This window comes from Astatotilapia calliptera, chromosome 13, assembly GCF_964374335.1.
Source record: "Astatotilapia calliptera chromosome 13, fAstCal68.1, whole genome shotgun sequence".
In the NCBI taxonomy this organism is placed as follows: domain Eukaryota; kingdom Metazoa; phylum Chordata; class Actinopteri; order Cichliformes; family Cichlidae; genus Astatotilapia; species Astatotilapia calliptera.
In genome coordinates, this window is record NC_137434.1 from 8,255,507 (window position 1) to 8,283,437 (window position 27,931).

The window sequence follows — 27,931 nt, forward strand, 5'->3', positions numbered from 1 at the left end:
CTACATAAAAAAATAAAATAAAATGGAATCCACACTTCTGTAAATGACACATTTATTTTCAAGAAATCTTTTAAATATTTGAAAAATTTCAAAGAAACCGCAACAGACACAGTTGGTTTTATATATATATATATATATTCAAATAATAACTGCACCTTTATTTATTTATTTTTATTCCTTTTTAAATACATGTACCTGTTAAAACAATTATTGTTTTATTAAGCGGTGCAGACCCCCAATCTCCTGGTGTGAAAAGGCACTTCACTGTGTGAGAGGAAGTCAGGAAGGTGCGGGGCTGGAGCAGCCATCAGGGTTGAATTGTTTAAAAAGCATCATTATACTCATTCATGCAACTTATGGAACAAAAAAAAACAAACAAAAAAAAAACAAAAAAAAAAAAAGCACATCAAAAAACAAAAAGTACAGTCAAGCACCCAGTCAGAGGGAAATAAATCTCATGGATAACATGATGTAGTATAAAGCTCTGAAATTTTAAGTAGTGAGTGGAGAAATGTCCTCAGATGTATCTCCCAGCAACTCGTGTAGTTTTATTAGTCGTATTTCTGAGTTCATTCCCACACAAAACCAATGTCTCTTGATTCAGAAAAACAAAGAAAACAGTTCAGTTCATTTGCCTGTGCTACAGGTTTTAAGTGTTTTTGGTTAGCTACAAATCTCAAAGTGTTACAGCTGAAAATGGAAATGTGCTCCAGTCGCAATATGGCAGTCAGAGGTCTGAGGTGCGGATTTAAGGGCTTCTGTGGTGACGCTGCCTTGCCTCATTGCTGTGACAGAAGGGCATTCCTGTTGGCCTTCATTTTCTCAAGGCGCTTTACTAGGTGGTTGTTGGTCATCTCCATCTCCTCTACCTTATCTAAAGCTGTGCGCAGCTGTGGGGGAGCAGAGGGAGATAACACAGTCAACATTCTGCCACATCAGGTTTGTGCTCTGGGCTAAATCTGATTTAGGTGTTGTTACCTCTCTTTGAATTTTACGTTTTTCTGCTTTAAGTTCGTCCTCGATTTTCTCTGCGTTATCTGCCGCTGCCTTGTACCGGGAGACTTGCCCTTCAAGTCTGTTAATCTGGGGGAGAAAAAAAACAAAAACAAAACCCGGAACGGATTAGTTTCCCATTTTAGCCACAATACCAACTTTTTTACTGAGGTTTCTGCAAAACATTTCACTTACATTTTGTTCCATTGTACCCATTTCCTGTTCTGCTTTTGAAAGCTTGAATTTGTATTCACTAATCTGTCTGTTGGCATCTCCTACAGAGAGCAGAGTTTCAACGTTAAAAGAAAAAGGGGTGGTTGCGGTTTAGCTGTCGTGTAAGTCGGGTAGCGAGGTCAACTTACTCTGCATTTCAATAAGGTGCAGGTCTGTACCGTTTTCCATCCTCTCCCCATCTGTGTACGAACTGTCCACCTTTGAGTGTTTCTGTTTCTCCTCCTCCAGCTGATTCTTCAGTTTCCTAATCTGAGCCAAAAGTTCGTCCTTCTCCTCTGCCAACTTCCGTAGCCTGACATCTACAAAACACAAGAAGAGTACATTTAATCAAGCTGAAAACTTTAGTCTTTTCCAAGGAAAAATTAATGAAATGCCTAACTTGCTGTAAACATTCCCACTATATAGGCAACAGGTGGTCCAACTCACCCAGTGGACCCTCTCCTGCAGACTCCAGCACCTGGGCGGCCTCCTGGGAGACCAAAGTGATCCCTGAGGACGGAGACTCGTGGTTGACATCTCCGTTTGGTGTACCATCTGGGATGATGACCAGCCCATGTTTCTGTAGTTAAGGAAAAAAAAGCTAGCTGAAGCCTTGTTCTATTATACTTTTTTTTATAGGATACCATCCCGCACAGTGAGTGCTGTGGTTCCAGGATGTAACAGTTAATGATTTTAGAGGTTTAAACGTGTGGATCAAGACATTCATTCCAATGTTTTACACCCTGACACTGCACAGGCTGCACTAATCCAAGCCTGAAAGCACAAACTGGACTGAAACAACAACTGCTTGATGAGAATAATGATGGCTTCAAACAATGTTCTGCTTGTGTTCTGACAGGTTTTGCAAAACACTTTAATATTATTGCAAAATTTGATATCAGATAACGTCACCCCATCTGGCAGTGGGTAAAGAAACATGACTCTAGTTAAATCTATTGAACTGTTACAACAACACGTCCTAGCAGTGTGCATTCTCATCATCTGAACTCACATTGCTGTTATTGACTGTTTTTGAGATCCAAGTACTACAGTGATAATGTTTGCATACATTAGGAATTTTATTTAATGAAATGTAGTCAGGGTCAAGAACAAATTCAGCAGTTACCAAAAGTTATGCACAAGTAGGAAGCAGGGGAAAAAACAAAAAAACAACTAATTAAAATAAGTGAAACAGCAAAGAAAGCGGAAAGAAAAACAAAGCGGTGGAAGTAAAAAGTATAACAACAAAACAGCAGGCTTAGTTCCAAGAAGAACAAAAAAAACAAACAACAAAAATCTTTTGGCCAGCAGCTCTTTCCTGTAACCTTTATTTTTTTTTTGTCATTCGGTTGACCTACCTCTCCTGCTTTGGATTTCCCCTTGATGTCAGCGAGCTCATCTCTGAGCTCATCTCTTTCATTCCTAATGCAATCAAAGTACTCTTTCTGCCTCTCTAGGGCCTGGCCACATGGATGAGAGAAGACAAGAGAGAGGAGAAGAGGCAGAGAAGTTGGATAGACTTTGGATAGACATGCAATGCCACACATGCTGGAACAAGACAGGTACCATGCACAAACATGCACTGTGCATATCGAACAAAGAAGAGGGACGTAATAACAAACAGCACACGAGCAGAGAAGGACAAGGTGACGAGCTTTGAGGGTTAAAGGGAAAGATTAAAAGGAAAGGTAGAGCACAGGGGGTTGAAAGGGCACTGCTTCTGATTCTCACAAAAAAACAACAACTTTACATTAACACGATGCTGACTACATTAACAAATTGACCGATTCACAGATGGAACATGCATCTCATGCTGCAATTTATGGACTTAATGTCTCTTAGAGTTCACATGACCATCCTTCCAGAAATGTTGACCACAGCAGGCTTTAACGCCGTGCCAGTACACTGTTATTGTTAGCTGAGGCCACACAATCAAACTGAAATCTGTTATTTTGACATGCAAAAATCCAAACCGTATGTGAATGGGTTCTGTTATGTGCTAATGCCTAAGGGTCTCCATCATGCAGAGACAGCATGAGAGGCAAAAGAGCTGGAGCGGAGAGGGGGACAAAAAACCCCACAGCCATCGATTGCCTCTCATGTTCTGTCAGAGCAAAGGCATGGGACCTCCTACCGCAATCTTTTTGTCCTTCCAGTTTATCGTTTCCTGCAGGTCAAACACCTCTCTGGTGAGGGCATCTAACTTAGTCTGCATTTTCTGGCTCTCCTGGAGTGGTGTTGAGCAGCAACAAGAGGACACAACACAGGACAGGAACAAAACAAGAAAAACTGAATGGAACAAAGAAGTGAAAATGCACATGTATAGAGACAAAAAGACAGACACTGGTGAAACAGTGTGAAAAGACACTAATTAGAGCAGATATAGCTGGAATAGGAATAGATATAGAAATGAATGATTGATAGGATATATGGAATGAGAAGAACTGTCAGAGCAATAGACAGGATCTATGGTAGAGGATCTAGAGGCAGGCCAGTGCCAATCAGTCCTTATCAAGCTAGCGCAGTAGTTTCCGAACATCTTCCGCAGCCAGTACAGACACATCAACACTAGGCTGAAAAAAAAAGTTTAAGGTTCAACAATACCTCTATAAGCTCATCTCTCTGGCGGATTCCCTCTTTCAGTTCTTCTTGTTTATGCTGGAGAACTGTACATGTGTGTTTTTGTCTTTCTAGATCCTGAAAGCACAGACAGAACATTTTAGCCACAACTCTTCTGTAAAGAGTTTGGGACGTTACAGGTTACCACACGGGAGATTTATCACCTTCGACTTTTCTTCCAGCTCCCTCTTCATCTCTGACATTTGCTCCTCCATCTCCTCTATGACATCCTTGAGTGTGTCCACTTGATAGATGAGGTTGGCTTTGTCGTTGTCCAGCTGTGCATTCGATACCATGGCTTTCTTGTACTTCTCCTCTACCTCTGTGAGTGACTCCTGATAAAGGTTTGCAACATGTTAATACGTAAAAAAATTAATTATTTCACACTCCACCTACATGCAACAGGTGCGTTCTCTGGTATAAGAACAGCTTTTGTAACACATCAAACATGAAATGGCCAAACATGCTACACATGTTTAAGTTTCAGATTAATAAAAAGATATTTAAAATACAAAACTGCTATTAAAAATACTGAATATGTAATTTGGGACTATGTAATGCACAAATGGTGAAAATGATCATACAATAATAAAAATGCCTTCAACCACTTTCAGCAGTGAAATAAGGCAGAAAAAAAAACTATGAGTGCACCAGAAAGCAGAAAACCAGTTAAAAGTGCACCAGTTGTATCCAACTATCAAGAACATAAGATTGTTAGTAAACTACTCTTATCAATAAAAACATACAGTTTCCTTCCTTAGAGGACAGGAAGTTGCGGTGAAAGTCAGTGAGCCAGAGGGCCATTGAACCCTGTGCCAAAGAAAGCCTGGGTGGAAGAAATAATTTGAAAGAACGACTGATCTGTCAGCAGGTGGAGCTTTTACTCTTCTTCTTAAGACATTAAAAACCAGCACTAACTGAGGGAGTGTCTTCATTTAAGATCAAAACAGGAAGAGGGAGAAGACCATGCAGGAATAAAGAGTCATTGCGCAATTCTGACTGGTAGCAGGCAAAGAAACAGCTGTGGTGTTAGGAGCTACAGGACAGACTTCAAGGGGTGTGAGTGGGGAGGCAGTGTGAGTTAGTGAAGTCATGCTGCTCCCAGAGGACAAGAGAAGACATGCTGTGAGCTCAAGCCCCTCTACCTTCAGCTCTTTAAGCCCTTGCATGTACCGCCCTTCTACATCCTGAATCTGGTCCTTTAGTTCATAGATATCCTGTAGAGCAGATGGAGGGAATGGTTGGGGTGAACTGGGGCATCAGAGAGGTTGGGGAGTATAAAAGGGAGAGACAACAAAGCACCCGTGCTGCCATGTCAAACAGTCCAGCTGACATACAGATGCCCACTTAGAGACAGACAGTGTCATGGGCACATGTCCCATCCAGTCCTCCCATGCACACACACAGAAAACTGGTTAAAGCAGACACAAAGAACAGCAGGAGGGCAGCAGAGGCAACGCTCCAGAAGGAATATGTGTTTACATAAAAGGCTCAAAAACACAATAATCAAACATCCAAAATCAAATTGGAATTTTGTGTGCTAACTTCTAATCAGTTATTCACTAATTATTATAGAAAAGTGACACTGTGTGTATTTGAACTTCTTACCCTAAGTTCACTCAGACTGGTGTCGGGGTCGTAGGCGCTGCTGGTGTCTGTGCTACCTCGACGTGATGAGGTACCACCCAGTGATGCCAGGGTGGCTGCCGAGAGGCCTGGGGTGGCACACCGGGAGGATGGCTGAGGACATAAAGTACCCCAAACCCCAGTGAGAAAAACAAACGCCGCACAGCACAGCAAAGCAATCATCTGATACTACATGGCTCTTGAGTAATCCTGTTCTATTCAAATCCACCTGAAAGAGAAACCAGCTCAGACTCCCAAACGGCTGTTTGTATACACTAGGTTACTTTTATTCCCATTTTTTTGTGCTTGCATGTAATACAGAAAATTAATTCCCAGTGGAATTTGATTTATTGATGACTCAGACATTACATTTAATTTTTTTTAATTAACTTTGTGATGAGGAGTGCAATAGTTGCAACCAGAAACAGAAATGTGTCTGGTGTCATTCTGCTCTCCACATTCCTTTGTATAATTGTACTATAGTTGTTTACACACACACACACACACACACACACACACACACACACACACACACACACACACACACACACACACACACACACCCTTTCTTAGCGCTACCTGGTGAAGCTGTATGTGCGATCTGAAATGAAACACTCGCTAACCCTGCCTCGCGTTGATGTGAGATAACATGATAATAACACAGTGAGGGTGACACGCATCCTGGCTCTACCCAGGATGCACCCTTGCCTAAACCAAACAAAAGCCTCTCTAACAGTGAGAAATGATCCGATGGAGATCATCTTCTGGTGTGCGCTACATGTCTGAAAAGCAACAATATTCCGACCTCTTATCCCCAAGACTGTCCAAAACTGTCCTTTGAAGACATCTGTTATAGCAACCTCTGCATGACTCAAACAGGATGTACAGAAGTCTTGTGCGATCCCTCAAATCTCTATAGGTGTAGCAAAATATGTAAATAGGTGTAGCAATTTATCAAAACGTAGCAAAATTGAAATTGAAACCAAACAATTAAGGATGACTGTTGTACCCGTACTTATTTTGGTGATGTTTTGAACTAATCAAATTTGGATTCATTACTCCATAAAACATGTTGCCACTGATTTTCGGTTCGGTTCTTGTAACCTGGCACACCTCAGGCTTTTCTCCCCGTTCCCCTTACTAAACAACAGCTTCTTGACAGCCACACTTCTGCTGAGACCATTTCTGAGGCTTTAGTGAACAGTACGTCAGATGGGTCTTTCAGGTCCTGTGTCAGGTCTATGCCCTATTTCTTAACGACCTCTAAGGGTCTGTCTTCTTCACTTGTTCCATTTTCTGCCTGTCAAACTTTTAAATTAGGGCATTTTTCATAGTTTCAACTAAGAAAAAGGGAACAAATGATTTGTTTTTACTTCAGGCTGCTGGCAAGACGTCTGTTATGTGTAGAAATGATACTGGTTATTATGTGTGTTTTTTTTTTTTTTAAATACCTGAATGATTCATAGGTCAGTGTTAACTAGCTTAAAAATTATTTTGCACAGTATCCCCAAAACACCATCATTGGAGATCATTTAATTCTTTGCTTAAGAAAAAAAAAAAAAAAAAAAAAGTAATGGCACTTACTCTACTATAATCTGAATACTGCTTGTCACATTTTTCATCCAGCTGCAAAGCAAGCAAGAAAAAACCCCATCAGTTTAGTTCATATTCATGCAATAAATTAGGAACATACAACCTGTATGGTCAAGCTTGAAGCCGTTTCCTCATCTGTAAAAGCAGTTTACAAGTTAATATGAGTTGGGTAAAAGTGCTGCATGTTCACAAAAACTACAGAGCTGACAGCTGATCAAGACACCAATACATTAGATACCCAGCAGTCCATGCTGCAATCACAACCACTGCAGTGGCCCACAGCACCCTACTATCAATAACAGATTAATTTCCACACAAAAACAAACAAAACAAAAAAATATGAATGAGTTTTAAATACCAAATATAATTTTTAATCGTGCGCAAGCCACTTCTGTCATTTTTATTTGTAAGTAATTTGTGTTAGACTCCATTCCCAAGCACACCGTCTGGAACTTTGTTCAGTCACTTACAGCATCCAAATCTGGAATACTCAAATCATCAAGGTCAGACACAATACTGCCTCTTCGGTTGGAGCGGCTGAAATAATCAGCGGCCGATTCACTAATGTCCAAGAGGTCAGAAGACTACTTACAACAGGCGCAGGATGAAGAGAGAGAGAGAGAGGGAGAGAGAGAGAGAGAAGAAAGAGGCAGAGACAGGATAAGAGAGGGCCACTGAGTAAAACACGAGACAGGATAAGTACACATGAGTATTACATTATTGATGCCCAGTACAATACAATTAAAAAAGCAAAAGCGCTTAAGTTTACTGCCACATCAACTACCCCATTACTACAGCTCACCCCACTGTCCCTCCTGCCTCTGCTACCGCGTTCCTGGGACACACTGCTGACAGTGTCATCATCTGAGGAAGACTGACACAAATACGCACACAGACAAACGTCACAAAATGAGGAATCACTGTACTTTTATACAGCAAACAGCAACTGACAGAATTCCAAGTCTTGGTCTTAAATAGAATTGATTTACTTTAAAGCAGCAGTAAGAAACCTAATTCAATTTTATGCATTTAGGATAATTATCTCAGATGCATCAGCTGGACCCAAGTTAAACCTTGCTACAACTTCTCAGCCTGCACAGAACTGTTCACACACTTGTCACACAAAGTCTGTCAAAAATGCTTTCCTGAAACGGTGAGAGGAGGTGAGGAGGAGGCTGTTAGCAGTAGGTTTTTGGGTGCTCTCATGCAGACTGGCGGTGGTTTTAAGGTGCTCACCACAGGGCTGCTACGAGTGGAGCTGGCTCCAGAGGAGTACCAGCTGTATTCAGAGGGCTGTGGATGGGATGAGGAGGAGGACAGGATCAGCATGGAGCCAGACATCACACTAATGGCATAACAATAAACTGCTGTGGGATGACAATGCAAAAATAACGTGGTTCGACAAACAGAAGACTTACAGCTCTTGAACTGTAGCCTGAGCCGTAAAGGCCAGCGTCGTCGCAAATAGAGGCCTGAGGGTACACGTGGGAGACAACGTAGGACTCAGCAAAACACGAGAGCACACATAAATCTATGACGCACTAGCTAAACAGACTCTCTTTTAGCCATGCAATAAACAAATACTTGGTTTTCCAACTTCAGCTTGGTTTCAGTGCTCCACATCAGAAGCCTTGGCTTCACACAGACTTCTGTCTTATCTAACCGAAGCACAAAAATCTGCCCACAGATAAGTGCGCAGAGTCCAGGAGCTAAATATAAGCAGACCCAGCCACACTGGGCATCCAATCTCATGTACGTGGCTGTGACAGAGGGGGGAGGTCTGCCTCTGAAGGCAACTAGAAGCGTGCAGAGATGCTGGCCACTTAGAGAACAAAAACTGACCGTGCTGTAGCTGCGAGACAGCCCTGTGCCAGTGGTGCAGGGTGAGGAAGTGGTGGCCTGTTGGAGAGGAAAGGAGCAGGGAAAGGTCACCTTAGAGGACAGAGGCAGACCATTGTGGAAAAGTGAGGCGGTGAGAGAATAAAGAGAAGCAGCGAGTGGAAACAGGACGAATGTTTTGCTGAACCTAACACATTTAGGACTTTGAGCTCAAAGTGTGATAAGACATGACATGTCCATTTAAATAACACCCTGGTCATAGTAATTTACATGAATTCAAATGATTTTAAGAAGTGTGGGTATAAAGTTCTGAGCAACACTATGCGCCAACTGGTATGTTTCTCTCTACCCTGATTATTATGACACACAAACAATGCCCCTTATTACAAATATCTAACAAATATGTAACACATAAAAACTCCACTAAACGACACCATGCAGACAGGAATAGTCAGCTTCAGCTGGCTCCATTTTCAGTGAGTGTCTGTCAACTAAAAGTTGCACAGCAAAGGACCAACCCGATAGGTAGAGGTGGAGAGAAGAGGTGGTGGTTTGGTCTTTGTTAGGCTGGTGTAGTTCCTCTGATCGTGGTACAGCCCAGTCTGCAAGGATATAACCACCAACAGAAATTTCATCCTCTGGTGTGTGTTTTATTAACACTTCTTGATCTATGCGCCACTTCACACAGTGATGACAAGTAAAGGGTAAAGTCAGCTGCCAAGAAAATACCACTGCAAGCCACCACAATGACTCTACACCATCTCCATGCTTGAGATCACAGCCAAGACAACAACACTGACCAGAAGGTCTTTCTTTGAGGGCCGGGATGAAGCCTTCTTATGGCTATGCAGATCATTGTACACAGAACTCTGTTCAACACAGAAAAACAATGCAAAGAGAAAGAAAATGCAGCTGTAATGGGAAACAGGAACTTCAAGAAAAAGAAAGTTATAAAGAATGGCAAACACCTAAGTTTCATACAGTGGAGCGTGAACTCTTGAGCGCAGAGCTAGTAGAGATGCCATCAGACTGAGGAGGAGAGACCACAGAATTATGATCGGATAAAGATTAAACAACAGAAACAACCAAACGAAAAAAAAAACATCTGGGATGCTGTTAGGTCAACTTCTACAAATGCATGCATATGTTTGGTGTACTAGACACATAACTGTGTTTTGAAAAAGCTTTTGGTAATGCTGAACTGTACACCCTGCTATTCTTACACAGTTTAGAATCTGTGACTTTGTTTCTTTGTCTGCCAACTCATGCTGTACGACCAGAAACTGAGCAACCAAACTTGACACGCACACTGCCACTCAGGCCCCACAAGGTTCTTTATCCATTTCAGATATGATGTTGTCATTATATCACCTGGCAACCGCCTAACAATGGACATTTATGTGCCTATAACACCTTTTAAAAGCATTGCATCGTTTGTATTTATGACAAAATCCTCTCTCTAGATAGATATAGATATCTATCTATCTGCAAAACTTCACTTATGTGTGATATATTATGAGGCCATCAGGGTGCCTGTCAACAATCTAGGAAAACTACTAAAATTACGTATAACCGTAACATGACATTATATTGCCCTTATATTACCTACAACACCCCAGGAAAGCACTGTATCACTTTTATTTCACAGCCAAGACCACAAGCAGGGCAAACAATACAGTACTATGAGCATATACTAGTGGGTAGAAATATACCATTATGATATCTAAGAACCAGTGTCAATGTGCATGCATTTCCAGCACAAAGAAAAAAAAGAATTTAAAAGCTGAAAAATGTCACACCAAGTTTTCTTATGAATGAATCAGAATCATAAAGCCAGGCATTCAGAAAATATCATGGTGCAAACTGCACTGAAAAGGCATTTCAAGATTAGTAGATGAGAAACTTCAACAAAAAAGGTAACTACTCTAAAACAGTTGCCATCTAGGAGTTAGATCTGCTTGCAAAAATAAGGTTAGGTGAATCTACTATTTAGCCTTCAAACTACTCTCACACATATGCACAGAGAACAAACCAAGGCATCTTTTCTACGGGAACTGGATTGACTCTTAGACCCCAAGTCACGTATTCCTGATGACGACGACTTAGAATAAAAAACATTAAAAAAAAAGATAAGCAGGGAATTTCTCAGAGAAAACTAAAGCAACAGTCAATACTGTCAAAATAAAACACAGTTCAGCCAAATCTTAATATATATAACAACTGGTTTCCACACAAGAGCAACGGCTTTCACACATTAGTGTGCAGTCTTAATAAACCTGGCAGGGGTGTATTATGTACGCACCCTGTAGCTGCGGACTGACGTGACATCATCATCCAGCCCCTGTTAATGTGGAAATATGGAGTCACAGTAGAAAAGCAGATAGAGAGAGACACACATGAGTGATGAGAGATTAACTGTATGCCTAAAGGGGAAATAAGAAAAGGAAATAGAGGGAGACAAAGAGGAAGTATGTAGGGGAGATACAGACCCGCTGATGACGGCTGCTGGATCTACTACTACTAGAGGCTCTGGCTTTTTCTGCGTCAGCCTAGATTCAGGAAGGAAAGTTGGAGTGAAAGCAGAGAGATCACTGGAACACTTGGTTGCTGTGCAAAGCCCGAGCCATTCAAAAAAACCTCTGCGTGTTTATCACCAAATGGGTGTCATAAACATTTGCAAATGTTAGCCTTTTCAAGCAAAACGGCAGGATTAATGATAAACTAGACATGCTAATATATTACAAACCTTTGTCTCATTAAACAGCACACAGTGAAAACCTATTTTCTGCATCAACACACCAACACAGATTAATTTCATGCAGAAGTAGTTCATAAACATTTAAGACACTATCATTTCTTAAGTAGCTGGAGGAGTACAGCTAACGGTCCAAACCGCCTCCTTACATACAGACTCACCCACTCTAAATAAAGTCAAAGGCCAAAGCCTGCTCTCCAAATACACAGTCACAGATTATGGTGTCTCCAAAGCAAATACACTGTTGAGGCATATTTCCACAGTGAGGTACATAGTAGTCAGCAAGTCAAGTGTAGCTAAATTGTCAGGGTTGACTGGGACTCAGTCCCACACAACAGGCTGTGTTAGTGGAAATGGAAGCAACAACACTGCCTCACTGGCCTACCATCCACTGGTGGATCTGACCCCATTTTCTGCTGCTACTGCTGGATGAGCGGTAAGAAAGCTGGGCAGAGGGAGGAAATGCCAGGAAAAACATACAATCATATTTCATTCAAAACTGCTGAAACGGAAAAACTGGGTGACATTTAAACCAGGAATAGAAGATTTTTTTGTTGATTTGTGGACATGCAGCACTTTCATTTTTTTCTTTCCATGGGTATATTTCTGTATGTGAACTGTCACTGTAGACTTTCTTTTATGCTATAAAGCCAACAGCTTGTAGATCGTCTGCTGTGGATGCAGATGAGCACTTTGCAAACAGGAGGTAGCGACAAAACATTAAAATGTGATTAGCAGAAAGAAAACAAGACCAAATCCCATAGTAAAATTACAAAACATTTGTGCTAACAGACACAGCAGTAAATCAGAGTACCTGATGGCCTGAATTACGGTCAGAGTATCTTTGCCTATCAGGTCCACTTACCTCTTTCTGTTGCCGTTCAAGTTCCCTCATTCGAATGTCTCTTGCCTCTGCCCGAGCCGCCCTCTTTGCTGCCAGCCTCGCCTCCGCCTGTAACACACAACATGAACACACCTGTCAATCTCAAATGGAAACTTATAAAAGGTATAAAAGAGACAGCAGAGCGCTGCAATAAAAATAATCACACTGTAGAATTTACATGAGTATGTTTGGATATTGAACAGTTTCCTGTAAAAGAGAAGGCATCTGGCAGACGTGGGTTGATTTCATTTCTTCACACTCGCTTGAAGGTCGTGCTGTCACATAAGATGAAGCCCTGCTTAGTTTTAACAACACATCAACAATAACAAATCACCAAAAACGACCTAGTTTATGGATCTACCAGGATGATAAAGACAAATTAGTGCTTATTTAAAAAAGAAAATTATAATAAAGAGATTTGTTTTTATTTCACAAACACTGCTTTAATCACACAGTAGAGACCACTCAATGTAACTGTAAAATGATCTGCTCTGTAAATACCTTATTCTTAAGCAATATCAAAGATTTCTCTATTGAACTTTTTTGTTTTGCCTCGACAAAAATAACATTAATATTCGCTGATTTTGTTGTTGTTGTTTCTAAACTCAAATATTGCTACAGGTGCTAAAACGTCTGTCTTTTTACGGTATGGAAACTTTGCAGAGTCCATATTACATTGTGGACCAGCTTCCTCTGTGCCACAGCTCCCGTTGAGTGCTTGAGATGCCTCATCCCCACCAACATGTGCTAACCATTAGCTTCAGGAGGGCTAATTTAAAGCCCTCACAAGGGGAGATGCCGATAGCGCACAAATAAACTGAGAAGCAGAGCAAATAGAAAAAAAACAAACAAAAAAACAACATGAGTCAGCCTGAAAACAATTTCACAATATCCAAGTGACCCTGAAGCACAAAACAGCTATAAATAAAAGCTAACCTGAATACCAAAACTCCTCTTTTATTGCACAATTTGTTGTAGTGAGTCAGATTATAAACAGGAGATAATTTTACAGAGCATGGAGGCTAATGTGAGCAACCCCTTCACAGCTCCGATTAGACACAGGTGACTATGTAGCCTAGCCTTTCATTGGGTACTGAATACGGCATACCAAACATGCTCTGAAACTAAACATGCCACAAACAGAGAATGGCAAACTTGTTCGTGAAACTATAAGCTCTTTATCTCTAGCTAAAAGGCAGTCCATAAATACTGGGGGTAGTGTGTACAGTATCTCACTGCAGACAAACACTGTCAGCATTCCAGCAATTTCTTATCTCCACTGCCAGAATCGAACGCCTGTGGACATACGCTATTCCCGTTTCAATAATAGCCTGAAGCGCACAAACACAATTTAACAATCTTGTTTAGCAGATGAATTATCATTTAATCCTAACAACAAATACAAGCTAGAGATGTTCATATCCAGACATGTTTTAATAGATTAGTATCAGCTAAAATACATTAACCAAACTCTGATCTTGTCCTTGCTGCATTTCCAACTAAAGCCTGCCAGTGTTCTCTTCTTAAAAGACATTAGGGATCAACACTGCAAGCAGTTCACTGCTCTGTGACTGAAAACCAGAGTGCCACTGTGAAAAATTATTTGGTCACAGAAGTGACTCAACTCACACTCAGGCTGGCAAAATTAGTTAAGTTCCAACAAAAACAAACCCATTAGTAGGGCTGGGCTATATCATACCGTTCACGGTAATACCGGTGTAATTTTGGGCAACGATAGGAAAATGAAATATCGTGATAGAATTAGAGATGGACCGATCCGATATTACGTATCGGTATCGGTCCGATACTGACCTAAATTACTGGATCGGATATCGGAGAAAAATAAAAAATGTAATCCGATCCATTAAATATCACGAAAGCACCTCACAAAACTTGCAACACGCCGTAACTCGCCTCAGAACGTTAGCACATCGGAGCAGTAGGCATCACGTGATAGAGCGGCTGTGGGATGCTGGACCTGTCGGTGGTCTGGATAGCATTTGGAGCTTCGCTAGCAACCCGGCATTTCATCTCCGACAAAGTTATCCCCGAGAGAAGTAAAGCAAGTGTGTAAGTCCATCTCTGAATGTTTGTACAGCATTCCTGCGTTAAGCTTAACAAACGATATATGGAGCGAGTGCCTCTTCTTGCTGCTACTTCAATCATGAAACTGCTTAATGATCAGCTGATCGGCTTTTCTGTCGCGAGTCCGTCTCTCTTGTTTGTTTTTGGCCCACTTTGCACCAGAAAGAGGAAACCAGCGGCTGAACAACAGCAGCATGTTTAAGCTTGATAAGCTGTTGTTAGAATTTATTTAATATTACTTTCTACTCGAGGATCTTTTTCTACGTAGCTGACGGCTGGTAACTGTGCAGGGGCGGATCTAGCAAAGTTTAGCCAGGGGGGCCGATAGGGCATGAACAGGGAAAAGGGGGCACAAAGACATACTTTTCTTTCTTATTCTCATTTAAAATGTCTAGCTTTTAATAAATAATTATCTGACACCCAAAGTTTTAATTTGATGTAAAATGAATAGAAGTCCATTACTGTATATAGTAACTATTAAGTCTAATATATACAGTGGGGCAAAAAAGTATTTAGTCAGCCACCGATTGTGCAAGTTCCCCCACCTAAAATGATGACAGAGGTCAGTAATTTGCACCAGAGGTACACTTCAACTGTGAGAGACAGAATGTGAAAGAAAAATCCATGAATCCACATGGTAGGATTTGTAAAGAATTTATTCGTAAATCAGGGTGGAAAATAAGTATTTGGTCAATAACAAAAATACAACTCAATACTTTGTAACATAACCTTTGTTGGCAATAACAGAGGTCAAACGTTTACTATAGGTCTTTACCAGGTTTGCACACACAGTAGCTGGTATTTTGGCCCATTCCTCCATACAGATCTTCTCGAGAGCAGTGATGTTTTGGGGCTGTCGCCGAGCAACACGGACTTTCAACTCCCGCCACAGATTTTCTATGGGGTTGAGGTCTGGAGACTGGCTAGGCCACTCCAGGACTTTCAAATGCTTCTTACGGAGCCACTCCTTTGTTGCCTGGGCGGTGTGTTTTGGATCATTGTCGTGTTGGAAGACCCAGCCTCGTTTCATCTTCAAAGTTCTCACTGATGGAAGGAGGTTTTGGCTCAAAATCTCACGATACATGGCCCCATTCATTCTGTCCTTAACACGGATCAGTCGTCCTGTCCCCTTGGCAGAAAAACAGCCCCATAGCATGATGTTTCCACCCCCATGCTTCACAGTAGGTATGGTGTTCTTGGGATGCAACTCAGTATTCTTGTTCCTCCAAACACGACGAGTTGAGTTTATACCAAAAAGTTCTACTTTGGTTTCATCTGACCACATGACATTCTCCCAATCCTCTGCTGTATCATCCATGTGCTCTCTGGCAAACTTCAGACGGGCCTGGACATGCACTGGCTTCAGCAGCGGAACACGTCTGGCACTGCGGGATTTGATTCCCTGCCGTTGTAGTGTGTTACTGATGGTGACCTTTGTTACTTTGGTCCCAGCTCTCTGCAGGTCATTCACCAGGTCCCCCCGTGTGGTTCTGGGATCTTTGCTCACCGTTCTCATGATCATTTTGACCCCACGGGATGAGATCTTGCGTGGAGCCCCAGATCGAGGGAGATTATCAGTGGTCTTGTATGTCTTCCATTTTCTGATGATTGCTCCCACAGTTGGTTTTTTCACACCAAGCTGCTTGCCTATTGTAGATTCACTCTTCCCAGTCTGGTGCAGGTCTACAATACTTTTCCTGGTGTCCTTCGAAAGCTCTTTGGTCTTGGCCATGGCGGAGTTTGGGGTCTGACTGTTTGAGGCTGTGGACAGGTGTCTTTTATACAGATGATGAGTTCAAACAGGTGCCATTCATACAGGTAACGAGTGGGGGACAGAAAAGCTTCTTACAGAAGACGTTACAGGTCTGTGAGAGCCAGAGATTTTCCATGTTTGAGGTGACCAAATACTTATTTTCCACCCTGATTTACGAATAAATTCTTTACAAATCCTACCATGTGAATTCATGGATTTTTTTTTCACATTCTGTCTCTCACAGTTGAAGTGTACCTCTGGTGCAAATTACTGACCTCTGTCATCATTTTAAGTGGGGGAACTTGCACAATCGGTGGCTGACTAAATACTTTTTTGCCCCACTGTATATATATACACCCTAGTAAGCTATAGTACTTTTTCCTTTGGGAAGGTACCATCTGTGCAGTCTGCAATTCTGTTGAAGAAAGATGTTGAATTTATTTAATATTTTAATATATTGAAAAATAATTGATTTCTGTGCATTTTTTTTTTCACACTGCATCAAATTAAGGTTGATTACGTCGATTAAGCATCATGAGGTGGAGCGTGAGGGGTGGGTCCCTATTTTTTATTTATTTATTTTTGTTGTTGCTGGGAGTTGGAACCCTATTAGTTAGGTTGCTTAATATTTACGCTAAGTACTCTTTAAAATACCAGAATAGGGAGGATGGTGTAGGTTTAAGTTTATTAGATTGATCAGTATTGCTGAACTATGAAATATTTTTTTTTGCATACAGGTATAACAGAATATCTTTAGTGTAGTTGTTGTTTTAAACTTGAGTATGAACTTATACAAAATGCAGCAAGATATTTAAAAAAAAACCAGTTTTGTTGATTAAAACACACTATATCGGATTCATATCGGTATCGGCAGATATCCAAATTTATGATATCGGTATCGGTCATAAAAAAGTGGTATCGTGCCATCTCTAGATAGAATATGGGTAAAACGCGCATGCGCAGTGCCTTTGTTTACATATGCACACGGCGGCGACGCAGAATGAGAAGAGCGAAAGTGGATCGTTGAATGAAACGGATGAACCAGAATTGATTTGTAAAAATGCTGCAACTTCAGTGGTGTGGAACTGGTTTAGCTTTCGTCCGTCAGATACACAACAAAGCACTATTTTTAGTAGAGCATGCTAGCGGGCCGTGTTGTTTGGAAAATACGGCACACTTAAACTCAATCCTTTGATTTTTCTGAAAATCGACAGTGCCCCTTATAATCCCGTGGGCCTTATGTATGAATTCTGGTTGTGTTTACTGACCTCGAAACGATTTTATGTCGTACACGGCGCTCGAAAATCTGTCAAATGTTTTAGTACAACTTTGCTAAGCTACGAACCCGCACCGCTTGATGGATTACGGCTATATTAGGTAGGCGCCTCGCGGAGTGATACGTACTGTGCTTCAACATAATATTACCGTATTGTGTGTGTGTATATAACCTCTTTTTAAGTTTTGTGGATATTATACATGGTTATGCTGAGGATATGTCGGCCAGTTTCCACTGGAAATGCCTTTTGGTTAAACTGTCAGCAAGGAATTTGCATTTGCACTGTTACGTCTTTATATAACTTTAATGCACATAAAAAACAGCTGCTTGTTTAAGTGAAAATACATTGATGGGGTTTTTTGCACTAATAAAGTTGGGGAGTTGTAAAGCATGTTGTCTAGTGTCAATTATATAGTCAGTCATATCGTTATCGCAAATTTCCAAATGTATATCATGATAAATATTTTTGGTCATATCGCCCTGCTCTACCCATTAGTCCTCCTTTCTCTTTGCTCATTAGGAAAGATGCACCACTGACTGACATCTGCAAATAAGATGACATTTACCAATGGAAGAGGCTGATGTTTCTATCTTCCGTTTCACACCAGTGTTCAAAGAGAGAGTGATAAATACAGAGTTCTTTGTTACCCCCACACAAATGGAAAAGGGAAAAGAGAGAGAGAAAAGAAACCCCAAACAAACCAAAACACACACCCCTAAACACACACACAAAAAAAACAATAAATAAACTAAATTAGCAACAGCAAGAGCAGACAGTTTTTTATTTTCAACATTGTTATCAGGCCAGACCTTCACAATTGGCACAACCATACTAATTAGCAAAGATAAGTACCTGTTAGTCGGTGCAGACTTTCACTTTCACTGTTTAAAATGACAACATCATTGGCTAAATATTAACCTCAACTCCAAATTAAGCCCTGTTATTGCCTGGTTTCTGTCACTCCTGCAGCCTGTACAAAGACTCATAGCGATGTAGAGGGAGCAATGAGTAGACAGCAAGTAGACAGTCTAACACCACAGTATCAAGAGTTAATTTTGATTAATAATAATTTACCAACTTCATGAACATATAATAGCAACTCCAATATTTTGAGCAAGTCGCTTATGAAAAATAAGTTGTGGTTTGGATGTTCAGTTTTATTTGGGGATATATGTGGTAGCCATGTTTTTGCCAGAACAGACGTTTGACCTACGGTAAACTTAATATCCTGCACTGTGATCTGTACAAGGTGAAAAAGGAAGTAAAGTTGCAAGTGTGTAAGAGAGACCAAATGAGAAAGCAAATGAGATGGCTGGCCGTGTGCTCTGCACCTGTTGATCTGTCTGACAGTATGACCTGCTCTGCACAGCAGCACAGCTGAGCTTCTCTGTCTGTCCTATCTATAGACTGGCCCATCCAGCCTTGCTCTCTGACTGCCACATCATGGGCCTGAGAAGGTAACCCGAGCAGTAGAAGTTCGCCATTAAACACTCCTCCTACACTTGAGGCAATAAGATTAATCCACCATATGGGGATATTCACCAAAATTCAAGTAATAAGAAATGTAACAGAAGGCTCCTTTTCCTCTGGTTTATGTCAAAGTAAAGTGACTTGAGTGTTGGGAATAGTGTTGAGAAAACACTTCAAGACATCTGAGCTCTCTGAAAATGTGAAACTTGTTAAAAAAAGAAAGAAAGAAAAAAAAAGAGCAGATTAATCGGTACACGATCTATAAAATGCCACTGTAAAACCTGAAGCAAAACACACACTGTACAAGAAGTTAATGTAAATGTCAAAGTTATTGTAAAATTAAAAATAAGTATGTGGAATGAGGAATCTGTATTCAAGGTTACTGTAATTAAACCCCAATTCTCTGCAAAATAAAAAAACAAACAAAAATCTTTCAGTCCGTAATAACTGGAAAATGCCGGGCTGTGAGAAACTGACCAATAACTTTTTAATCACCTACAATTCTTCATAATAAATTCAGCAGTAGATGCTGAAATTTATGTAATATTAATATTTAGATAACATACTGTACATTATCGCAATCTGAAATGAAACAGTCAATATCGAGCTTTTTAAATTGACCTTTATTTATGCAACAATCTGCTAAACAAGATTGTTATGTTGTGTTTGTGCGCTCCATAGGAGACTCAATGCCACATTTACAAGGGAGGTCTGTTTGAGCTTGTTTTAACTCCAGTGGAAATAATTATGATAGCTGATTAGTATGTCCTCTATACTAGTCCTGTAAATAGCAAACCACCAGGTCTCAGCTCTCTTTGAATTATACTCAACCAGTCCTTGAAAATGCTAACTCCTCTATGTCTTACTTTTAGAAATCCAAATAATAATTGTTAAAAACAGGTTTTAATGGGGATAGGAGTGGTAGTGATTGTATCCCAGCAGCCATCCAAACGCTTATGAACACAGACTGTAATAGGTGCTTTGTTCTTTGAACTCTTAACACTCCTAACCATATAAGGAAAGTTGTACACTTTCCATTGCAACAGCGACTTGGTGATATCACAAATGAAATCAAATGGACTATGAACTATAGTTTGTGCACAGACACTCCTCTCTCTACATCAAAAAAGACATGCATGGCTTTGTTCAAATAGTTGACTCCTTAGATCCCTATCTGAGGGACAACACCTATGAGGTGATAATCTAATTCTAATACTTGTCCCCTGCTTGATTTGTAAGCTGCCAGTATTCCAAAGATTGAGTGCCCAGTAATGTAAGGGGCCTCAAAACTAGTCTGGTGATGGTGCAGGCTCAAATTCACAGTCACTCTCAGTCGGGGACTGTGCCAAGACTTTAGACTGGTCGACTTTTGGCTCTCCTGACCACAAGGTAGGAGCTGCAGAGGTTTAAGAATCTGGGCAGGTGGTGACGTGAAACAAGTTAGACACTGACCCCTTGAACTCCCTAAACAGTCTAATCTCTGGTTAGCAGCACAAAGAGAATGAGACTTAGGACCTGACTGGGAGGGTTGGATGACTCATGTTTCTATGATGAGCCTGTGTAACTATAAAGAGAGCAAATGGAGCCTTGTGCTTAGAGTTCAAGAATGAGGAACTGCACCGCTTTCGATCATCAAAGACTTCGCTCTTAAAGGTCAATATAAACATCAACTAAAGGCTGATATTTATCGTTAGGTTTAAGCTTTTAAAGGCAAGAAATTATCTGATTTAGCCTAAATTTTACAGGAAAAAAAACCTGCAGAATCACTATTACATGCAAATATGAATTTAAAGATCCCTTTAAAAACTATTTAAAACAATACAACAAGAACCAAAAACAATATTTGCTTTTTCTGCTGTTATCCACAATATTGTGGAGAAAAGTGAAGGAATGAAAGGCTTGTAGTGGAACAAAATGGAATAATCCCAGGGCATGTTGTTACAAGCCAGGCAGCTTTTTTCTTTGCCTGCGTTTTTCCTTCGTGAACAAAAACACTACAAGTGAAGTCAACCTCTGTGGACTCCAAAACAGCCGTCTTCACTTGCTTCACAACTTAACTAGAAAAACACAAACATCAATATCTAAATATAGATATGAAGGTTTTTGATAATGCAACTTTGAGCACCACACTTCAAATTAACATCAGTCGCCCTGCAGTCTTCGTACACCTCTCTAATTCAATGTGCTGTTAAACTAAACTGATAGCTAACCTAGTCTGAAACCTGATAGATTGCATACAAGTTCTGCTGAGTAGCCTTTGGTCTCAACTTTCAACCAGTTTTTCAAAAAACAACACTGGAACATCAGTAAGGTCAGCCAGGTTACTCCAAACCTGGGCTCTAAAATTGTTAGCTCAATTTCAAATGGTGTAAAAGCTATTGGTAAATACTTTCCACAATCTCTCAGGCCAAAAGATAATTAACATTTTTAATTCTTTTTGTTTGAATTCACACAAATGTAAGTAAAAAAAAATACTTCTGTCTTCTTGAAATGTTTCACATTGATGAAAAATCATTACGATGACCTGAGTTTTTTCTTTGGTTTAAGTAATTGCAATGATAGAATAAGGGTTACAAAAAGTAAGTAGACACATGCATTTACATTATAAAGCTTAGGCAAAAGATTTAATCGCCATGTTCAGTTTAAAAGGGCTCTCACAAACCATAATGCTGCTTAGGCAAGCATATGAGTACTGACAATGCTCTTAAGAAACTACTTGGTACTACAACTGGTAGTTTTAAAAAGTGATGGTTCTGTTGCCCGGGTTAGCCACCCTTAAATTGACAAATCAGTCTTCTGTCTATACTTGAAGCCCCCATTATCTCAACGAGGATAAACAAGAACATTTGAGCTGAATAAAAATCTGATTTGCATTGATTCAGATTGCATAAGGGGAACCTTTTATGGAGAAAGCATCCCAGGTTCATTGCAGTAAGCTTCAAAATTAATGTAGGTGATGAATGACCTTACCTCACGAGCAATGCTACTCAGCGCTTCATCCTCTGCTGAGAACCGATCTTTTAGAGGAGCACGCTTTCTACCAGTGCCTTGTGTCCCCATGTTAGTACTGGAACTCATACTGCGTAAGCCCAGGAGATGGAAACGTGTGTTAATTCCTGGAGGAACAAAAGCAGATAAAAATAATTTCAACAAGTCAGTAAACAAAGTCAAATGATAGAATAATTAGACATATGCCTTTTGGCTGTGTTTCACGGTGTATGCGTTCTGCACTCCCAACTCAGACACTTCATATCTCTTATTTTCACTCCTGCAAAAACAGACCCTTGTATGGCACCCACAAGGGCTTTGGATAAACACTTGTGACTGACATGAACCAGCTTTAATGTGACATGCATATAGAAGGAGCTCTGGTAGCTTAAACCAGCCAGAGATACCAACCCAAAACGCAGCATGATAAAGTGTACAGAATGAATAACACAATTAATTAAAAAAAATAAATCTACAAACAATACCTGTCCACTGATTACGCTTGCATTTTAAGTTGATGTAATGGGTATTCCACATGCGTTGATAGACATAAGAGTAATATTAGAGTTAACATTATCACTAGACAAAAGCCCACTGTGGATGGCTGGTACAGACACGGGGGGGAAAACGCCTAGTTTAGGATCCGGCTGAGTCAGAGGATCCAAGTGAGACATGAGCACTCCATGCAGACGTTTGATGAGCTAAACCGCGTAGGTCCAAGAGTCAAACGCACTAATCACAGACGCTGCAGGCAACTTAACGAATACTGATCCTTGACAAAGAATAGGGTGATTAGCCACCCATCATTAATCAGCTGGGTTAAGTTACCACCCACTAATAAAGCTGGAATTACCCCCTGTCATATAAGCAAAATAACGGCCTCAGCTGGGTTAGAACAAAAGTAATGCAATGAAGTGAGGCAATGTGTTGCTCCTTAGCGTTAGCTACCAGCGTTAACTACTGTTAGCTAGCTCTTTGCTGAGCTAACTGGGAGTGCTAACTAGCATTTCGTCGTTCCCGAATTCATATTTGAAAAGTTCCCTTATTAGGTTCTCATTGAGCTTTCAGCCCAGCTAACGCTCTAGAAAACGAGAACTATTTAGACGTGTCCATCCCCCGGCAATGACCCCCACCCCCCAGTCCCGAAGACCTACCTAAAGCTAGTTCACTTGTTTAGCTGGGTAGTTAGCTTGGATAGCTAGTGGGGCTAACCTCGACTCTCCAGAGACAGACAGGGCAAATTGGCACTGATCCTCCAGTCATATTTCCCAGCCCCCCAAAAACAATACCTCACCTTCGCGACACCTTTAAATAACCCGCGATACTGTCGAGGTGTTATCCCTTGTCTCCTGGAGTTTCAGGGGTGAGCCATTCGGGTTCTCTTCAGAGATTGTTAGTGTTTTTGTCCGCAGTGACAGCTGTCATCAGTCCGCCTTTCCACCGCTCCTCACTGCCCTCCTTACCCAGTTTCCACACACACTGGTTGGTTCCAAAGGACCCGGATGTTGGAAAAAATTAGGGTGTGATGCTGCGTTCACGTCCCGCAAGAATAATCAGAATCTTAACTTTTTTTCAAACTGATGCAGACCTTCTAGTTTTTGTATTACCATATAATAATTTTAGGCGATAGAAACATTTCTTTCTTTAAACGAGAAATAAATCAACCCTCTTGTATTGTTATTACTATATAAATATCCCTTTGTATTGGACAGTTTCTTGCTTTGATGAGCAGACTTTGTTAAGCTTGCTCACAAATGATATGATATCTGTAAAGCTTGTATCTTTTAGCCCATATTTAAGTACAGTATAAATTTAATGTAGTTGAAAATGTAGTGTAGAATATATTGTATGTAGACTTTTGCCAAAATATTATCTTATTCAAAAAATTCCATCCAGTACATGTTATTATTTTATATTATTATTATTATTTCTTTTTTATGCAATGTTATATTTTTAATTTCAGCATTTACTTTTTTCCTTGTCAGAAGTTTAGTTTGGCCTTATTGATGGGGCTCGGGGGTCCAGACCCACCCACTAAAGATGGTGTACCCCTTCATCGGATTTCTACTGATATGCTTCAACTGTAAGTTCCATTAATTCATAGAAGTTGCTAATAAAAACAAACAAAAAAACACCCTCCATATCGGTTAATAATATTTTAGTGCTTCTTCAGCAATCATGTAACCATCATGACTGAGGAGGTCATGCTGGTAACCTTCATGTTCCTTTGAAACTAAACAGAGGTCATTCATCAGCTGGTTCAGCTATATTGTATGAATGTAATTAATAGAACAAACCGAATACTCCAATGAACTTGGATGTCCGTCCAATAGCATATGGTGTGCCACCAAAGCTGCAGAGGTTACCTAGGAAGGTCAAAGGGCACTGTAGTCACGGCTACATAGTTTGTCCACATGAGGGCAGTAATGTATAACGATTTGTTCTGCATTATGTAAAAATGCAGTGCTGTATGGAGTTACGCCATACTTTCCTAATTGTATGATGTGGATGCAAACATTTATGTCGTTTAATTTAAATGCTGAAGTTACCTGTTTAACAAAATATAGATGGCAGTCTGACAGAGCCAAAAAAAACCAACCCAAAAACAAAACTTATACAAGGGCAGTGACCTAATATTTATATGTGTATGCATGAGAACAGTGCAGAAAACTAGTGTCTTATTAGCAACAACTCCAAGAATATATGCAAACAAAGTACTGTTTATCTCTCTTTGTGTTTTTAGAGCACTTGAACACCTGCAAGGGATTTTCACGCAGAGAACCTGTGTGGGAATTTCCTGACTGACACCCATAACACAGGTTACACGAACTCACACACACACACACACACACGCACGCGCGCGCGCGCACGCACGCACGCACACACACGTATTCTTATTTTCCCTCATTACAGGAAGCTAATACTAATGACTGTTTTGTCGCTGATCGCCTCTCTCTGTTTGCTGCCGTGCAGACAGGGTTTACTGGAGTCTTAACCCAAAGACAACATCAGCCACACTGTCTCCACACTTCTACTCCTGATTAACTTTCTATGTAGTCATCACTTCAAGCACTAATTAACTACTGCAGCTGTAATAGCTAAATAAATAGGCAACAGATGCACAAGATTGGGTTCAGTTATGCAGCTGCTCATCAGTCACTGATAATAGCGATTGCAGCTCTTTGTTTTTCTGGCTGCTATCTTGGCAGAACATAGAATCATTGCATGTTTGGCAAACTGCCTCAGATGCTATTTCTTGGATTCTTCAACACAGTGTTTTACTGTAACAGGACAAAGCAAACAGCCACGGGACTTGGATATCAGTCTAAAGTAAATGATGTGTGTGAATATCACCGGACAAGCAATAGTGGAGTGGGTGGAGAAAAAAACGGAAAGCCTTGAGGCAGCCAGACAGTACTTAAATGTGTTTTCCTAGTTTTATGGCAGTTTTGACTCATAAACACTTAAACACTTGGCTTGTTTTCCTGGGACCGAGAGGCGTGTACTCAGCTGCAGCAAATCTTAATGTCACTCTCCCTGTTTATAGTATCTTTAACTGACCTTATCACTTGCTTCTCTCAATTAATACGCATTGTGCAATAGCATGTATTTTCTTAAAATATGCTGTTGAGGGTGGATTTGTATAGTTTTGGATGGTATACACCATCAGTTGGTGATCAGTGGTTGGAATAGCCTCCCGCTGCGCTAACAAGACTGAGTGAATTGTTAACTGGTCTGGTCTGTCTTTAAGCCAGAGTGTGCACAGAAAAGAACTAGAGACCATAGAGCCTCGACTTGTAATTACCCCATGGAGGGCAATAGTTCTCCTAGCCTACATCTCTTCGGGGCCCCTTTGAAGATGCTCCATAGGGAGCTGGTTGTAATCAGGACACATGACTCATTGATTAGTTCTTTGCGGTCTTCCAGGAACACAGCACAAGGAGTGGACAAATCCTGGGGGGAGGGTAGTCCCCTCAGAGCTGTGCAGGCAGACTGCAGATAGACTGGAGGTAACGATGCAGGATGGAGAGTGTGGCTTAGATACAAATTAGATCCTATAAACAATTGAATGTGCATTTTTTTTTCTCAAAAAATGGCTATTCATTAATGTCTCAAACAAGAATGTGGAACCATGTGTCAAGAAAGGCCACAAATCTGCAGGTTTTCACTCCAGCCACACTCATTAGTACACTGATAAATAAATACAATGCTAACCAGGGAGAGAGGGACCTAACCGCTGTAGGCTGTAATACATTTTCCTCTTACATTACAGGTGCTGGTTGCTGAATTTGTCGGTATTAAACTACATGTCATCTAAAACAACAGTTTCTACAAGGTTTTGTGCTGCAGAGAGTTAAAACCTTCCAGTATAATGCCATCAGCTGCTTGATAACTTCCATTTTTCTATTCCTTCTCTAATCTCCAAGGCAAGCTTACCGTTACCCCGTGTTCTCGACTATTTCTTGTCCTTCTTGATCTATGATTTCCCCCAAACTCTATTAAACACAAGGTTACAGGAATGCTGTGTTAAACATTTTAACAGCTATCCTCAAGATGAGCGCTGGCTGGACTTGATTAATTGCTACGGGAGTCTCAGCCAACACGGAAAACTTAAGTGCACGCATATAACAAAGTCTAAACACTGAGTAACTTTAGCAACAATTGCAAGACTTTTAGTTAACAATCTGAGTTTTAAATGTGCATTCTTGTGAGTCTTTGTGCTCACCAAAGACAAAAGTTTGTTCAATAACTAATGATAATGCAAAGTTGTGTAAAAACACATAGAGAGAGAAACGAGGTGAGTGGAGAAGAAACACTCAGTACATCATGGGAAGCCCCCAACAGCCTAAGCCTACTGCACTATAACTAAGAGAGGGTTCAGGGTCACCTAAGCCAGCTTTAATTATAAGCAAAAAGGAAAGTTTTAAGCCCAATATTAAAAGTGTAAAGGGTTTTCTGTCTCCTGATTTTAAACTGGGAGCTGGTTCCACATCTTAATAAACTGTAATCAACTACATTATATTATAAACATATACTGTAGGTTGCTAATATATGTTTTCATTCCCTCACAAAGAAGAACATTTTGCCATACATTTCCTGTGTTTTTACAGCTATTAGTCACCGCGTCGATTTAAATTACACGCATTAAACATCCAATGAATGAATTTTCACGTTTTAGGTTTTGTTATTATAGCCAGTATTACTTGTTTGTTCAGTCATAAGTGATGCCAGTCACCTGCGTTATGTGATGATGCCACATAATTATGCAGTAAACAAGTATCGGGTAGTTTTGCAAATAATCTGTTTGAACCTGGTCGTAGAGCTCAAAATAAGTTCACACAGCTCCTAATGAGATATATTTGCCTGTCCGTAAAGATTATAATCAGTAACATAACCAGCACTTATGGCCTCAACACCCAGCTGACGATGGTTGTGCAGAATATAGAGTTTTGGCAGAAAACAACAACAAAGCAGTCATCTTTAAGAGCTCTGCAAAGTATCAGCTGGACATTCTTCGACGATACTTGAGTTAACATTTAGAGAGGCATCTCTGCTAAACAGATTGGGCAAACCGAGTAGATCATAAACATGGTCTTAAAAGGTGCCTTTTGATGTTTTTCGGCTTGCAGTCTGGACACCTGTGGGGTTGAACCCGGTGACTGGCTGTCCTATGTGAGCACGGTGCGCAGGGGGAATTGGGTCATTACGCAGCAAGAAATAAAGCTTGAGGTAATGCTTAAGGCAGTGGAAATTAGTTTTAATTGCTCCGTGCATGGAAAAGTGATTTGTGGTGTAGTGTAAGTGCAGATTTAACATCTCATTTCATTTCATCTTTT

At 40.5% G+C, this 27,931-nt stretch overlaps 1 protein-coding gene and 1 long non-coding RNA gene across 10 annotated transcripts; one reads left to right on the forward strand and one right to left on the reverse strand.

Moving 5' to 3' along the window:
* Positions 1 to 35: 35 nt before the first annotated feature.
* On the reverse strand, positions 36 to 23,589 carry lrrfip2 (leucine rich repeat (in FLII) interacting protein 2). Of its 9 annotated transcripts, XM_026189326.2 has the most exons (27): positions 23,389 to 23,589; positions 22,077 to 22,222; positions 12,504 to 12,590; positions 12,024 to 12,083; positions 11,373 to 11,432; positions 11,186 to 11,224; positions 10,916 to 10,984; positions 9,865 to 9,912; positions 9,684 to 9,752; positions 9,402 to 9,485; positions 8,887 to 8,943; positions 8,463 to 8,516; positions 8,281 to 8,337; positions 7,847 to 7,918; positions 7,515 to 7,628; positions 7,036 to 7,077; positions 5,434 to 5,565; positions 4,971 to 5,042; positions 3,990 to 4,160; positions 3,811 to 3,903; positions 3,341 to 3,433; positions 2,565 to 2,666; positions 1,654 to 1,786; positions 1,356 to 1,526; positions 1,189 to 1,268; positions 979 to 1,083; positions 36 to 890 (listed from the first exon to the last, which is right to left on the reverse strand). In XM_026189326.2, exons 2-27 carry the CDS (start codon positions 22,182 to 22,184, stop codon positions 780 to 782), a joined length of 2,283 nt encoding a protein of 760 aa, XP_026045111.1. In that variant the 5' UTR covers positions 22,185 to 22,222; positions 23,389 to 23,589; the 3' UTR covers positions 36 to 779. The 9 variants fall into 9 exon arrangements, with proteins under 9 accessions (XP_026045111.1, XP_026045113.1, XP_026045112.1 ...); XM_026189328.2 differs by lacking the exon at positions 10,916 to 10,984; XM_026189327.2 differs by lacking the exon at positions 8,463 to 8,516.
* Positions 23,590 to 24,082: 493 nt separating this feature from the next.
* LOC145419698 (uncharacterized) lies at positions 24,083 to 26,490 on the forward strand. Its single transcript, XR_013901021.1, has 3 exons — positions 24,083 to 24,177; positions 24,838 to 24,913; positions 26,368 to 26,490. It is a non-coding gene; the product is annotated as an uncharacterized LOC145419698 (long non-coding RNA).
* The last annotated feature ends 1,441 nt before the right edge of the window (positions 26,491 to 27,931 follow it).